Genomic DNA, 15,967 nt, shown 5'->3' with positions numbered 1-15,967 from the left:
TGGGCAACAGAGTGAGTGAGACTCTGTCTCAAAAACAACAACAACAAGTAGTATTACAGTGCGTACCCTAGGTCAGGCATAAATCTTATAGTGCTTACTCTAGGCCAGGCATAAATCATACACACACACAAACACACACATGCACACACATATTCTGTCTCTCTCTTTACTCTCCCCAGCAGCCTTACGAAGTAGATTCTATTATTTGTCCCATTTTATAAATGACAAAAGTCATAGATAGATTATGCAATAACCCAGAAGCACACAGTTTATACATGTTGGGGTCATGATTTCAACCCAGGCTGAATGACCTCTGTCTGAGGTGTTAGCCACTGTTTTATGTAGTGAGTGCTAGCTGCTTGACAAGAGAGAGTGATGGGATCTGAAGAATCCTCCCTAAAGACATTTAAATTTATATTAAAACCAAAAACCTGTTGGCAAAAGAAATTATACCTGTAGACAGAATTAGGCCAAGAGGCCACCAGTTGTAACCTCTGATATAGCTGTTAACTCACAACAAAAATCTATAGGAAAAAAACTGAGGATAAATTATTCTATCATCGGTGTCTATCCTACTTCACACACAAAGTTTTAGCTACATTTGCATGAGAGGATAGTCCCATTACTGGCAGCTGAAGGAAGCAAGGATTTTGCTGCTAGTGCCAGTAACTATTTCTATCTGGTAGATAAGAAAGCTGGCAGAGGTCCAGAACATTGTAGTAATATTGTACCCCTTGTACTGATCCTCTATTTTCAGATCCCTCAGACAGTTGCTCTGGGATGATGGAGAAATACAATAGAGACCTATGAGCTTTTCATTTAGCTCAGACTTGTTAGGTCCTGTCCCTGCTTTTGTAGCTCCTGTTCTTACATTTCTTGTGCCCTTATCAATAAATAGGGTTTGATGGAATTTGAAATGGCACTTCATTGTTAAGTTACTGCCCTCACAAGCAGAATTTTAAATATGTGAATGATGAATCTCTACAGTCATATTCCTATTTTTTAAAATCAATTTCTTCTTGATTTAATTTTTTTCCCAGATCAGGTTTCATCGTTGCTGAAATTGAACCGATGGGCATCTTCCAATTTTCCAGTAGCTCAAGAAATATCATGGTGTCAGAAGATACACAGATGATCAGATTACATGTACAAAGACTATTTGGGTTCCACAGCGATCTTATTAAAGTTTCTTATCAGACCACTGCAGGAAGCGCCAAGCCACTGGAAGATTTTGAGCCTGTTCAGAATGGGGAACTGTTTTTTCAAAAATTCCAAACTGAGGTTGATTTTGAAATAACCATTATTAATGATCAGCTTTCTGAGATAGAAGAATTCTTTTACATTAACCTTACTTCAGTAGAAATTAGGGGATTACAAAAGTTTGATGTTAGTTGGAGCCCACGCCTGAATCTAGATTTCAGTGTTGCAGTGATCACAATATTGGATAATGATGACCTGGCAGGAATGGATGTTTCCTTCCCCGTGACAACTGTGGCTGTAGCAGTTGACACAACTCTCATTCCTGTAGAAACTGAATCCACCACATACTTCGGCACAAGCAAGACGACTACCATTCTGCAGCCAACCAATGTGGTTGCCATTGTTACTGAGGCAACTGGTGTATCTGCCATCCCTGAGAAACTTGTCACCCTTCATGGCACACCTGCTGTGTCTGAAAAGCCTGATGTGGCCACGGTAACTGCCAATGTTTCCATTCATGGAACATTCAGCCTTGGGCCATCCATTGTTTATGTTGAAGAGGAGATGAAGAATGGCATATTCAACACTGCAGAAGTTCTTATCCGAAGAACTGGTGGGTTTACTGGCAATGTCAGCATAACAGTTAAAACTTTCGGTGAAAGACGTGCTCAGAAGGAACCAAATGCATTGCCCTTTCATGGTATCTATGGGATTTCCAACCTAACGTGGGCAGTTGAAGAAGAAGACTTTGAAGAACAAACTCTTACCCTTATATTCTTAGATGGAGAAAGAGAACGTAAAGTATCAGTTCAAATTTTGGATGACGATGAGCCCGAGGGGCAGGAGTTCTTCTATGTGTTTCTCACAAACCCTCAAGGGGGAGCACAGATTGTGGAGGGGAAGGATGACACTGGATTTGCAGCTTTTGCCATGGTTATTATTACAGGTATATCTTTGAAATGATGGAGATAAAAATGTACTTTTGTGGTACATAATTTGTATTAAGATGAATCTAGCTTAAATTTAATAGAAGGTGAAGTACTTAAGTTATTCATAGGAATGCATTAAAATGTTGTTTTTCTGTAGCATGGACCCATGACATGAACTCAAGATGTGCTGTTCTGAGGGCCCTGTAATTTAATGTACTATAAATGTCACTAAGATCAGAGCCAGTAATACAATCTATAAATCCATACTTTCACAATATAAAGAGCATTTAATTTAATCATCCAAACACGTGATTGCCTATCCTGTTTTGAAACTTCATTCTAAATTTACCAGCCACTTTCAGTAATCCATCCTAAAGTCAAAGATCTCATTGGCAGGAAATTTTTTTTTTCTGTTACCAAATAGATTTAAACTATTGTGTTTTGTTTTGCTTTTGACCCAATGTAGATGATATAGCCATCATACTATTGCATATATATGTTACAATAGCTTAAAAATTTAATTATTTTTTGTTTCTCAGGTATCTTATGCAATCTTTTTGTGACAGTTTGCAGTTTACCTCTGTAAATACATCCTGTATTTCTTTTTTCTCTTGTTTTTTTTTTTTTTTTTTTTTTTTTTTTTTGGAGATGGAGTCTTGCTCTGTTGCCCAGGCTGGAGTGCAGTGGCACGATCACGGCTCACTGCAACCTCTGCCTCCTGGGTTCAAGCAATTCTCTGCCTCAGCCTCCCGAGTAGCTGGGATTACAGGCACCTACCACCACCCCTGGCTAATTTTTTTGTATTTTTAGTAGAGACGGGGTTTCCTCATTCTGGCCAGCTGGTCTTGAACTCCTGACCTCGTGATCCACCCACTTCAGCCTCCCGAAGTGCTGGGATTACAGGCATGAGTCACTGCACCCGGCCTGCAATCATACTGTATTTCTTCAAATGAAATACATCAGCATGTCAATACCTTTTATGAGTTAGTGACAGGCTATCTCATGATTCTTTTTTCATTTTTATATTTTATTGTAAAGGGACAATTTATAATTATACATATTTAAAGGGTACAAGTAATGATGTTATGATTTATAAATACAGTGTAGAATAATTTAATCAAGCTAGTAACATGTACATTATCTCCAACATTTTTTGTAGTGAGAATATTTCAAATTTACTATCTTAGAAACTTGGAAATGTACAGTACTCTGTATTAACTGTATTCACCATTCTGTGCAATAGACCTCAAAACATATTTTTGAGATTTGATGCTTCCTGGAGTTCATATTTTATTTTAGTCACTCAGTTTTAATTCAGTCATAATTTTGCAGTCTTTTAACTTCCTTTCATATGCTCAGCATTATCTCATTTAGTTAACCTACAAATTTGCATCAATTAGTATGATTTATTCCTATTTCTACAGTTTATGTAGTGTATTGTAAATTCTTATTCTATTCTACAAGTTATTTACTGATTTTGATTCAAATTGGCTTAATACCATCTATATATTTCTATTAAAATTAGTTTGGCAGTCAGCATCCTCCTTCTCATTCTATGATACAGATATTTTATTACAGTTATTTGAATATGACCAGGGCTGATAGTTAAAACATGTAACAATTAGTTTGGCACCGGCCAGGCCCATTAAAATGGCTTCTGGAGGTTCTTTGCTGTTCTAAGCGATACTCCATTAATTAATGGATCACGAGGAGGTCTTGTAGTCCTGGTTAAGGAAGTGGCAGTGGGCTCTTTGAGGGGGGCTCAGGACAGAAGTTAGGTACCAACTGGAATGGAAGTGCTTCCCTGTTTTATGAGATAATATAGCCTACCAGTGCCTATTCCTTCATCAGCTCTGAGCTTAGTTTTAACTCACCAGGCAAATGGTAAGTCAGCTGAGCTCTGTGAGATTCTGTGATGTTTACCTTCCCTACATAAGGCACACTCATCACACACCTGTTGCAAATGACTGACACCCTGCCATAGCTACCACTAACGTCATGTGATGTAATTGGCCTGACTACACCACCAGGCACATTCACGTGGTCATAATACCTTAAGTTCCTTTACTTGCAAATGTTGCCCTCATCTTTTCCCTATCTGGCATTTTTTTCTTAATAATATTTCTCACTTAACTGGATAATTAATTTTGCTGCATCCACCCATCTTTATAATCTTTTTACATTTAGATTTTAGAGCAAACTTTCTGAGTAAGTCAGGGAAAAAATAGTTTATTTAGTTTTGATTTCGATCATTGGCATATTATCAGTCTGGAATCATCTTACTAGAAATCTGAAATCAAATTTGTTATTGTAAATGTGACAAGGGAAGTGTTATTTTCATTAGAATCATGCTAATTGCTATTGCCTTGGAAAAGGAAATGAGGGTTCTGCTGTGATAGTCTTGTAATCTACTTGAAGAGCCCAAATCCTCACTTAAGGTGACAAGAAAACAATTGCTGCCAAAGATAAAAAGTCAATGTCAGATTCTGATACCAGGTTACGAAGTGATTGTAGTGATTAATGGGTGAGGATGAGGACTGGCAGTCTGAAACAAAACACACATGAGATCCTAGGACAAATGTAACCCATCACTTGCATGTCCCTAACAAAGGGGCTCCACATTTACTTTAAGACCAGGGAAATGGTCCAGAGGCTGATGACTACTAGTTCTTCCCTATCAGGACAGTTCAGTGGTTTCCTGTTTCCTTAACCCAACCTACTCCCTAACTTCAGAAGTTCTGTCTCCTTAGAATGCCAGGAATCAGGTTTCAGGGTGATGGGTACACATGATAATATGGTTTGGCTCTGTGTCCCCACTCAATTCTTATCTCCAGTTGTAATCCCCCAAATCCCCGTGTGTCGAGGGTGGGACCTGGTGGGAGATGATTGGATCGTGGGGGCAGTTTGCCCCATGCTGTTCTTGTGATAGTGAGTGAATTCTTATGAGATCTGATGGTTTAAAAGCAGCACTTCTCCTTGCTCTCTCTCCTGCCACCATATATGATGTGCTTTGCTTCCCCTTCCACCGTGATTGTAAGTTTGCTGAGGCCTCCCCAGACATGCAGAACTGTGAATCAAACCTCTTTTGTTTATAAATTACCTAGTCTCAGCTAGCATCTTTATAGCAGCATAAAAATGAACTAATACACATTGTTTTTCAGGCTGATTGCTTTAGGATCATTGCTTCTAGGATCAATGCAAAACTGGGTCATGGAGAAATAGAAAGCAGTCAGAGCTGTGCACTGGTATTTCTCTAGTCTGAGAAGCTGGTTTAGGGGCTGCCTAGAATTTGAAGTGATGATTTCTGTATAGTATGGGCCCTAGTTTTGTTCCAGTTTAAACATTTTTTTTTAAGTATAATGGTACCTCTAACCTCAAGTGTTGCTTAGCAAAGTTTCTGATACCCAGAGATGCTCAGGAGTTCCTTAATATTTCTGTTTTGTTCTGGGGCAAATAGCTTAATGGGTAGCATAGATGGTCTTTTAGTCAAACCTCTTATGTGAAGGTAAATCCGTTGAGCAGAGTTCATTTATTTGACAAAGATTTATTCAACACTTACTATATGCTCAGTTCTGTTCTCGGAGCTGGGGATACAGTAGTGAATAAAAGTTGTTGCTTGAGTAGGGCTTACATTCTGTGGGGGATATATAGTCTTAAAACAGATAAATATCTAAAATTTCAAGTACTGTCAAATGTAAAGTAGGATCTTAATAGAAAAATGAATATGTGTGTCAGGGGAAAGAGTGGGATTTGATTATTTATTTCTTCTTTTCTTCTATTCCCAAACAGCCACCTTGATGTTATCACCGTTTAGTTTATTTTTAATAAAGATATTTTAACAACTCTAGCTCCCCTCACCACCTGTGAATTTCTCACTTTTAAACCATGTGAGCTGGCAAGATTAGTGGAGCATGGGAGGTCTTTTAAATAATTCTTGAATATATTATAGCCCTCCATTCTTTTTTCAGGGAGTGACATTCACAATGGCATCATAGGATTCAGTGAGGAGTCCCAGAGTGGACTAGAACTCAGGGAAGGAGCTGATATGAGAAGACTGCACCTTATTGTCACAAGACAGCCAAACAGGTAAGTATATATATAGCATGTGGAAGATGTAACATTCTGTGTGTCTGTATAAATCCAATTTTAATTCATACAATGGTAGAGGCAGGGTAAGATAGAAGGAAGTAGTGTGGAATTTGGCATGTCTTCAGATGCTGTAGTTCTTAATCTGTGATTATGATACTTCGTTTATGATCATAACTTAGGGTTACCTTGAGTGTTTTATACTTCATGAAGTACCATACAAATATCAGACTATGTAGGTCATCACTTCATCTTACTGCCTGTTACCTGCTCACTCTACATACATACCATTTTCCTGTAAGGAAAACTTGGAGTACCAAAATTTTATTTGCAACTTAAAACTGTATAGTAGCATCTTTGGATACTAATCACATACATGTGCTTGGCATGCACACATGCACATGTGTATATATTACAATTTCCATTTTGGGCCTAAAACATCTGTGAGAATGTAAGTCTCCCTTTGCCCTATTTTGCAGAAACAACCATTATGAGTGGAAGTGTTGTTTCTTTATAAAAATTCTTTTTAAAAGAGAAATGAGGAACGTTTACTTGCCTTTAAGAACTCCCTGTAATTCTCATTTTCACATCTTTTGGACATAATAGAAAAATATTATTTGTTTTTACATTCCTTATATAGAGTATCAGGATACTTAGTCATTATCGAATGGAATGTAGTCAAAGAAAACCACATAAGCCCTGAGGCTTAATTTAATTCTCTCATTTGTAGTGAGGAAAATTGGTCATTTTCAGCATCATCAATGGTAAAGTAAGTGCTATACTTTGGATGAAGAGGTACCATTTGGCACAGTGATAATAAACTCTATTAGACATGGGGATGACACCCTCTGTTAAGGCATTGGGTGGGTTTCTTGCTCACAGGGCCTTTGAAGATGTCAAGGTCTTTTGGCGAGTCACACTTAACAAAACAGTTGTCGTGCTCCAGAAGGATGGGGTAAACCTGGTGGAGGAACTTCGGTCTGTGTCAGGGACCACAACCTGTACAACGGGTCAAACAAAATGCTTTATCAGCATTGAACTCAAACCAGAGAAGGTAAGAAATGAAGACACACATTAGTGTCAACTTCTAATTGTATTTCTTTAGAATTAATCATTTTAAAACCACTATTGAAACTTATACATTGTTAATATGGAGATTCTTTGTGTCTTTCTTAGCCACAATCTCTAAATCTCTTTGCCGACAACAAACTTTAGACAGACTTGATTACATTATGAATTTTGTAAATAAACTTGTCATTTTTCTATTTTTTTGTTTCTTGCCATATTGTAAAATAACAACCATGTAGGTTTCACTTCTTTTATTTGTATTCTTGGTACAGTTCTTTCCTTTTCTTGAAATAAATGTCTTCTTCACAATTCTTTTTATTAACGCCTTCCTACTTACATACAAAGAAAAAAATGTTTATCATTGCTTAATAAATGAACACATGCTTAATAAAAGATGTGTCTTGATATGCTAACTCTACACATTAAAATTAATAAAATATTAAGTATATACCGTTAGAATCATATTTATCTTGCATGCTATCTCTTTTATATAATGATAACATTTCTTCTTTCAGTATCACTATAAATTCAAATTCAAATAATTTTTATTACTTACTAAGTGATTTTCTTTTCGGTATTCAAATAGTCATGGCATGGCCACTGATAGTCTTATTATGCTGGTCTTTTGTCTTTTCAGTATTACTTTAAAAATATCTGGAAGCATACTTGCTTTATAGCAATAACAAGTATTCTAGAGCTGTCTTGATTTTTTCCCTAATGTAAGACAGCCAATTAACTAGTGTCAAAGGACTTGATTTCTTTGATCAGAAAGATTTTAGAGATCTATATGTATGTACTAGAGCTATGCAGGGAAGTTGATGCAGGCAAATGTGTTGCTCTTGTGGCCACTCTGGTGGTGGTAGCGCTAGAAAATATATTTTCCTTAAGGTCTTGAATCCCCACTCTTTTTTTTGTAGTTCAACATATCACATCATTGTTTTTTGCTTTTCTTGAGTTATCATCAGCTACTAAAACTTTCTGTCACACTGACAATGAGGAACTGAAATTTCAGTACTCAAGGCATTTGATCATATAGTATGTCCTCACTTCACGTACTCAATAGGTTCTTGGAAACTGCAACTTTATGTGAAACAATGTGCTGTATAATGAAACCAGTTTTACCATAGACTAATTGATATAAACAACAGTTGAGTTCCTGCTGCACAGTGTATGTCCTTTCCTTTAAAGTTGCTGTTTCCAAGAATCTGTCATGGTTAAGTGAAGACTTACTGTATTCTACTTGAAAACATTTAAACCCTTCTTCACGCATTTCTTCCAAATATTTTTATGCTTCCATCAACTCTTTCAACCCCAGATTTCTTTTTGTTATTTTCTTTTTGAGACAGAGCCTCGCTCTGTGGCCCAGGCTGCAGTGCAGTGCTGCAATCTTGGCTCACTGCAATCTCTACCTGCTGAGTTCAAGCGATTCTCATGCCACAGCCTCCTGAGTAGCTGGAATTATAGGTGCACACCACCATGCCCAGCTAATTTTTGTATTTTTAGTAGAGGCGGGGATTCACCCTGTTGGCCTGGCTGGTCTCAAACTTCTAGCCTCAAGCGATCCACCCACCTTGGCCTCCCAAAGTGCTGGGATTGCAGGTATGAGTCACCGTGCCCAGCCTCCATATTTCTTAACTATAGCTTTCTCTTAATCAAAGTACCACTTTCTCCATGGAGCCTCCCATGAAACCTCTAGTTGGAGTTGTTGATTCTCTAAATTTACAAAACATTATCTGTACGTTTCTTATGGAAGTTATCAGTTATATGCAGTGTTACAACTTATGCATAGTTTATATAGACTATAAAACTGTTAGCCGTTCAAAAATTAGAATGTGGTTTTACATCCTCCATAAATATGTTTTGCATACGTGCATTACTAAAAATTATATTGTGCATTTTATCTCGAATAGAATTTTTGGTGAATTAGAATACTGATAAGATTTCACTAGACTTTAAACATCTGTCTCGTACAGTAGATGTTAACCTTGTAATTCTAAGAAGAGAGACGAGAAGAGCCATCAGGAGTGGGCTTGGGGAAGCTGAATAAAGAGAAGCAGGAAAGTTAAAGTATAGATGGGGTTAGGGAAGACTGCTTCCTCGGAGCTTGCCCTCCTTGCAGAAGAATATATAATTAAGGGGTAAGGGAATGTTGCATGCAATACATGGGGTGCTATCTGTATATATTTGTTATCCTAACTAGAGAAATGCTGCTGAGCCCATCATCAAATAGTTTCAGTTAGGTAAGAGAAAAAAATTACTCGCACCTCTTCTTTCTCTTTCACATATGATATTCAAATCATAGAGTTTTCTTCTACATTTTGAGAAGCAGCTAATTTTCAAGACATTTTTTCCGTCATTATCTTTTCACCTGTTAAAAGGCAAGGTACAAGCAAGGTTAATATACACTCTAGTTTCATTAAGAGGAAATTTGAAAAGAGAGAAGATGGAAGATGATTATGTTCTCATGAAAATGGAAAAATATTTTTTAAAAAGTACTTTTGCCATACATTTTAACATTTTACCTTCTTTGAGTAGAAGGGAACTTATTACTCATCCAGTTCAAATTATTTTTATGTCAGATAAACTGAAACCTAATGATATAAACAACACATGTTCTGTGACAATATTCTTCTGTAGTGGGCTTTGAGAAATTATTTGGAGGTCCTAGTAGAGCCCCCCAATTATTGCTAGACTTTTGACCTAAACACCATCTTCTTCATTTTTTGTCAAAGGAAAGACATCAGTTACCCTGAACTTATTCTTGGAGTCACTGGAGTCAGTATAAGAGCTAGGGTTCTGATAATGGAAGACTTTGGTTCAAATCTTAACTCTTCTACCAATTAACTGGGTGACATTGGACAGGTTGCTCAGCCTTCCTGAGCCTCCCAGGTTTAATGGGGTTAATAATATGGCTGTGAGGCAAATAAAGAAAATAATGAATAAGAAGTTCTTAGCACAGCTCTCGGCAGAGTTGGCCCTTCATAAGAGATGGTGAGTATTGTGATTATTCAGAATGGATGGAGATGGAGCCCAAGGGAATGCAGTGACTTGAGTAATAACTACATCAACACAAGTGATAGAAGAGTTACAGATATTGCAGACACAACAAATGCATCCACAGAATTACACCATGTAGGGACCAGCCCTACAGGATCTGTGGGTTTTTCTTCTCATGTGCAGAGACAAGAGATCATAGAAATAAAGACACAAGACAAAGAGATAGAAGAAAAGACAGCTGGGCCCGGCGGACCACTACCACCAAGACGTGGAGACCGGTAGTAGCCCCAAATGCCTGGCTGCGCTGTTCTTTATTGGATACAAGGCAAAAGGGGCAGGGTAAGGAGTGTGAGTCATCTCCAATGATTGATAAGGTCACGTGAGTCACGTGTCCACCAGACAGGGGGCCCTTCCCTGTTAGGTAGCCAAGGCAGAGAGAGAGAGAGGACAGCTTACATCATTATTTCTTGTATGCTCTTTTCAGAAAGATCAAAGACTTTAACACCTTCACTAATTTTGCTACTGCTATTTAGAGGGTGGAGCCAGGTGTACAGAGTGGAACATGAAAGTGAAACAGGAGCGTGACTGCTGAAGCACAGCATCACAGGGAGACAGTTAGGCCTCTGGATGGCTGTGGGTGGGCCTGACTGATGTCAGGCCTTCCACAAGAGGTGGTGGAGAAGAGTCTTCTCTAACACCCCTGCTAAGTAATGGGTGCCTTCCCTAGGCACTGATGCTACTGCTAGACCAAGGTCAGCTAAGTAACAGTTGCGTTCCCAGGCACTAGTGTTACTGCTAGACCAAAGAGCCCTCTAGTGGCACTGCCCAGGCATGACAAAGGGCTCACACTCTTGTCTTCTGGTCGCTTCTCACCATGCCCCTTTAGTTCCTTCTTTGTATGCTCTGGTTTTTCCTAGGTTATAATTGTAGAGCAAAGATTATTATAATATTGGATTAAAGAGTAATGCTACAAACTGATGATTAACAATACTCATATATCATCATATCTATAATCTATTTCTAGTACAACTACACTTATTTTGTATATTTTCTTTATTGTACTGGCACAGCTTGTGCCCTCGGTCCCTTGCCTTGGCACCTGGGTGGCTTGCCGCCTACAACACCATTCATTAATGGCAGTGTCCCTTACCTCAATCCAGTCTATTGGTACTCAAAGTTTTTTGACTCTGTCCTGTCTCAGATTATCATCTCCGCAGTTTTTCAATACTTTCACTTTCGAATTATTAAGAATTTAAGTGACTTTCCCAATTCAATTACTGGGCCAAGATTATAACTCATCTCTTGAATTTCAGTCCATTTCCCCTTTTCCTGATGATTTATCTTATGATTCTGTATTAGCGAAATGTGAAAGGTTAACAATTAACTTAGGAAGCATGCCCTTAACCACAAAGTCTGTTTAAATCCAGTGTTTAAATATTTGTTGCAAATATTTTCAAAAATATTTAAGTAAAGTATTGTTTCATTGTTACTTTGGTTTTTCTATTGCTGAACAGTTCTGGTCCTTGGAAAAATCATCTTATACTAGTTAGGGCAAAAGATCATCCTGGGACCCTTCTGACCTAACCAGGAAAAGAACCTGCTGGGAATTACGCATGGAATGGGCTCTTATGAGGTCTCTGTCATTTTTAGGAGTCTGGGGAGGTTCACATATGATCTATGAGTCTTGATTTCTCATGAGACTTCAGAAATGTTGTTTCAATAGACTGTTTATTTCTAAGACTGGAAGACTCTTTATGTTACTAGTCTAATGATGTGTAGGCACCCATCTGTACACTCTTCAATTTCAGATGATTCTTTACTTAGATTGTAACATTATTTTGTTTGTAGGTGGCTGTACGTAATGTTCTAATCATCATCACAATGAAAAAGAAATATTTTACTAGAGAATAAATAAAAGTCTCTGTTAGACAATAATATACCGAAATCCTTAGTTAAAAGAAACTACTTTGAATTCAAGCTCACTTGGTCATACTAGATCTTGAATATAGTTACTATACTTTGATAGTGCTTTAGTTTATTGTGTTTGCCAAATGTAGTTTCTCAAAAGTGGAAATATATGATTATTTCCATATTTCAATATTGACTGACAGTTGATCAGCAACAGTAAAGAATGATACATGCCATAGGAAAAACTAAATATTTCTTCAGAAAACAAAAGGAGATTAAGTTGATTTATGCTGTGACTAAGATATAACTTACTTATAAACACTTGGATAATTCTGAAGGGTTCATTGTATCATTTCATGATGTAATAATTATCATTAAAATGATCACAAAACATAATGGCAGTTGCTGGTAGGTAAAAATGATACATTATATCAAATTAGACAATGTTACTGCAGTTATAAAGGCATCAGCTTAGCTCCTTTGAGTTATGCCCGGAAGGTAACAATATTACTAAGACTCGTGGATGATTTTGTTAAGAGTGAATCATTAGTAAAAACAGGTGATTGCCAATATGTTATAAAATTGAATTCAGGCTTTAGAAAATAAATTATTTGAGACTATCGAGAAGGAACTAAGGTGAAACATTAGCAAACTACAACCAGCAGACTACATTTAGACAATAGACTGAATTTGGGGAAATTTTGAAAAATACATAAAATTTCAGAATTGACTATTATAAATATTTGATTATATTTATTTAAAACACTTAAAAAAATGAAAGAAAAATAAAACCTTACAAAATTGAAAATCCATTTTTTTCCCTCTCCCCAGTAATATTCTCCAACTCCACTCCCTGCCCTGTCCCCTACCCAAACCCTCCACCCAGAGCAACTGCCGTCAGAGTGTGGTAGTTAAAAAAGAAAACTTTACATAAATGTGTATCTATTAATAAAATATACTAAGCTTTGTGTAGTTTTAACTTTACCTTTATGGTATCATGCTATACATATCATTATACAGCTTGATATTTTCACTTGTCATATTTTGAGATGCGTCTGTGTTAAAAAATATTGAATTAGTTTATTCCTTTTAACTACTTTATAGTGTTTTGTGGTATGAATACATTTAATTTATTTTTTTGCTGATCATAGTATACATAGGTTATTTCCTGACATTGATTTTCTAGTAAGAAGCTCGCCCAGAGAAAGTGAATGTATTTTTAAAGAAAGACCAAAAAATAAATGTCATGATAATCTAAGAATTTAATTCCATAATTTACAGAATATATCTCTAGATTTATATATTTATTTCTCTAATAATGTGTATGAATCATAATCTAAGAATTTAATTCCATAATTTACAGAATATATCTCTAGATTTATATATTTATTTCTCTAATAATGTGTATGAATCATACAATTTTTAAATATCAGAACTATCTACAGATAGAAATATATTAGCAATAGTTCTTTTTTTTTTCCTTTTTCTCATTGTCAGATACCACAGGTTGAAGTGTATTTTTTTGTGGAACTATATGAAGCTACTGCTGGAGCAGCAATAAATAACAGCGCCAGATTTGCACAGATTAAAATCTTACAAAGTGATGAATCTCAAAGCCTCGTGTATTTTTCTGTGGGTTCTCGGCTGGCAGTGGCTCACAAGAAGGCCACTTTAATCAGTCTGCAGGTGGCCAGAGATTCTGGGACAGGACTAATGATGTCTGTTAACTTTAGTACCCAGGTAAGCATGGAATATATACTCATACACGTTATGGTTTTCTTCTTTAACTGCAGCTAGAGTAATGACACGGAATAATTGATACATTATTTTCTGAGGATAACATCGTAATTCACTTTTTGTTCATTACATTAAGCTTTATCCTTGAAACAGCTCAGCTTTTCACTCATCAGTAACAGATCATGTTTTAAAATGACAGACTTTTATTTTTTCTCTCTTTTGACAAGATTGGTTACACAGTGCAAACTATATCTTACATAAATCTGTTTTATAAAATCTCTAGGGAGTTAAAATTTCTTCAGAATGTAACTGTGTAAGGCCAGAAGCAGAAAGTAAGGATCTTATTATGTTTTGTATCCAAAACAGTTGAAAATTTTCTTTTTCAGAACCTCCAGTACTAGCTGATCTTTACACTTCTTCACATCCATGCGTTCACAAAGCCTCGCTGTCACTTTTTTCACATCCATCCTCTTAGGTTGGATAAAAGACAGGGAGGCTATCTGGGGACTCAGAAGATCAATGCTGCATAACACTAAGTCACCAGACCGTGGGCTTGGCCCCAACAATACCATACACCTTTCAGCCTTATTTTTTGCTTTTGTTTTAGCAGTGAAACTCTAATATAGTAAAGCAAAAATGTATCTCTACTCTGCTTGAAGCATGATTGTTAGGATCATAGCTGACCCACCTTAGTCCTCTCTTTGTTCCCCTTACTTTATGTAACTTCAGGAAACCCACTATTTGAAAACTACCATTCTGGACAGCTCTTCTATTTCCCATGTTTCAAGAATCCAAACCAGATGACTCCTTGGGCCTTAAGATTTCACAGTTTCATTAAAAGTTCCCTTAAGTACCTGCTTGGTTGTGTCACCATTGGGTGACTCAAACAAACAGGACATTCTGTGCATAAAAGAGAACATGTATGTGGCCAGTATGCTGTAGCAGTTGCATGAGTCAAGATGAGAGAATAGGCCTCAAGCTGTGGATATTAAGCTGTTCTGGAAGTTTGCCAGGCAGTAAAAGTTATCTTTATGACAGAGTCCACAGCTCAGCAAACAAAAAGAAAACTCTCTATTATATGAGACCCTAGAAATAAAGTCTTTTCTAAATAGCACAAAGAGAAGTATGTTCATTTACAGTAGGAAGACTTGAGTATTTTTTTATTGGAGTATTTAAGATAGAAGACAAATTATAGAAAGTCTGTTTCATTCTTCCTCTTCTCCCATAAAATGTGTATTGTCATAACTTACTACTTTGTAGAATGGAAGAAAGAGGACTGGAGATGAAAAAACAGATGATAAAAGAGATTTGAGGCACATCTTAAGCGAGTTTATGTGCTCAGTCAGATGAGAGGGAAATTGAAGTTGCCAAAAGAAGAATCTGAAGGCCAGCATCTCTATCATATATATTTATATCTTTTATAGATTCTTTATAAGTGATTCTTTGCAAAATGCATGCTGTCACTAGTGTATAAATCATAAAGGGCACTTATTTATGGAACAATATATTTTTAGGAATTTCCAGTTTTCCCTACCATAATGGTTAATTTTACGTGTCAACTTGACTGGACCACAGAGTGCCCATATATCTGGTCAAACATTATTCTGAGTGTTTCTGTGAGGGTTATTTTTTGGAATGAGATTGGCATGTAAATCAGTAGACTGAGTAAAGCAGATTGACTTCATAATGTGGGTGAGCCTTATTTAATCAGTCGAAGTCCTAAATAGAACAAAAAGCCAGGCCCTCCAAGAGATAATTTTTCCTATCTGATAGGCTTTGAATTGGAATAGTGGCTTTTTCAGTCTTTGGACTCAAAATGGAACATTGGCTTTTCCTGGGTCTCAAGCCTGCTGGCCTTTGCACTGGAACTACACCATTGGTTCTCCTAGTTCTCAGGCCATAAGGTTTGAACTGGAACCACTGACTTTGGTCTCCAGCCTGTGAAATCATCCTGCAGATGATCTTGAGTCTTCTCAGCCTCTATAACTGCATGAGCTAATTTCTTATAACAAATCTCTCTCTCTATATATATATACACAGAC

The 15,967-nt window shown here is 36.8% G+C and overlaps 1 protein-coding gene across 5 annotated transcripts in view; it reads left to right on the top strand.

The window, feature by feature from the left end:
- Positions 1-15,967, top strand: part of ADGRV1 (adhesion G protein-coupled receptor V1) — a 593,679-nt gene that overhangs the window by 245,913 nt on the left and 331,799 nt on the right. For all 5 annotated transcript variants that reach the window (XM_050795448.1, XM_050795446.1, XM_050795449.1 and 2 more), the window contains 4 exons: positions 1,041-2,146; positions 6,098-6,215; positions 7,098-7,269; positions 13,686-13,928. In XM_050795448.1, the coding sequence (XP_050651405.1) occupies positions 1,041-2,146; positions 6,098-6,215; positions 7,098-7,269; positions 13,686-13,928 (1,639 nt within the window). The remainder of the gene's footprint in view (positions 1-1,040; positions 2,147-6,097; positions 6,216-7,097; positions 7,270-13,685; positions 13,929-15,967) is intronic.

Source organism: Macaca thibetana, chromosome 6 (assembly GCF_024542745.1).
Source record: "Macaca thibetana thibetana isolate TM-01 chromosome 6, ASM2454274v1, whole genome shotgun sequence".
NCBI classification, from domain to species: domain Eukaryota; kingdom Metazoa; phylum Chordata; class Mammalia; order Primates; family Cercopithecidae; genus Macaca; species Macaca thibetana.
This window is presented reverse-complemented; position numbering and strand designations above follow the sequence as displayed.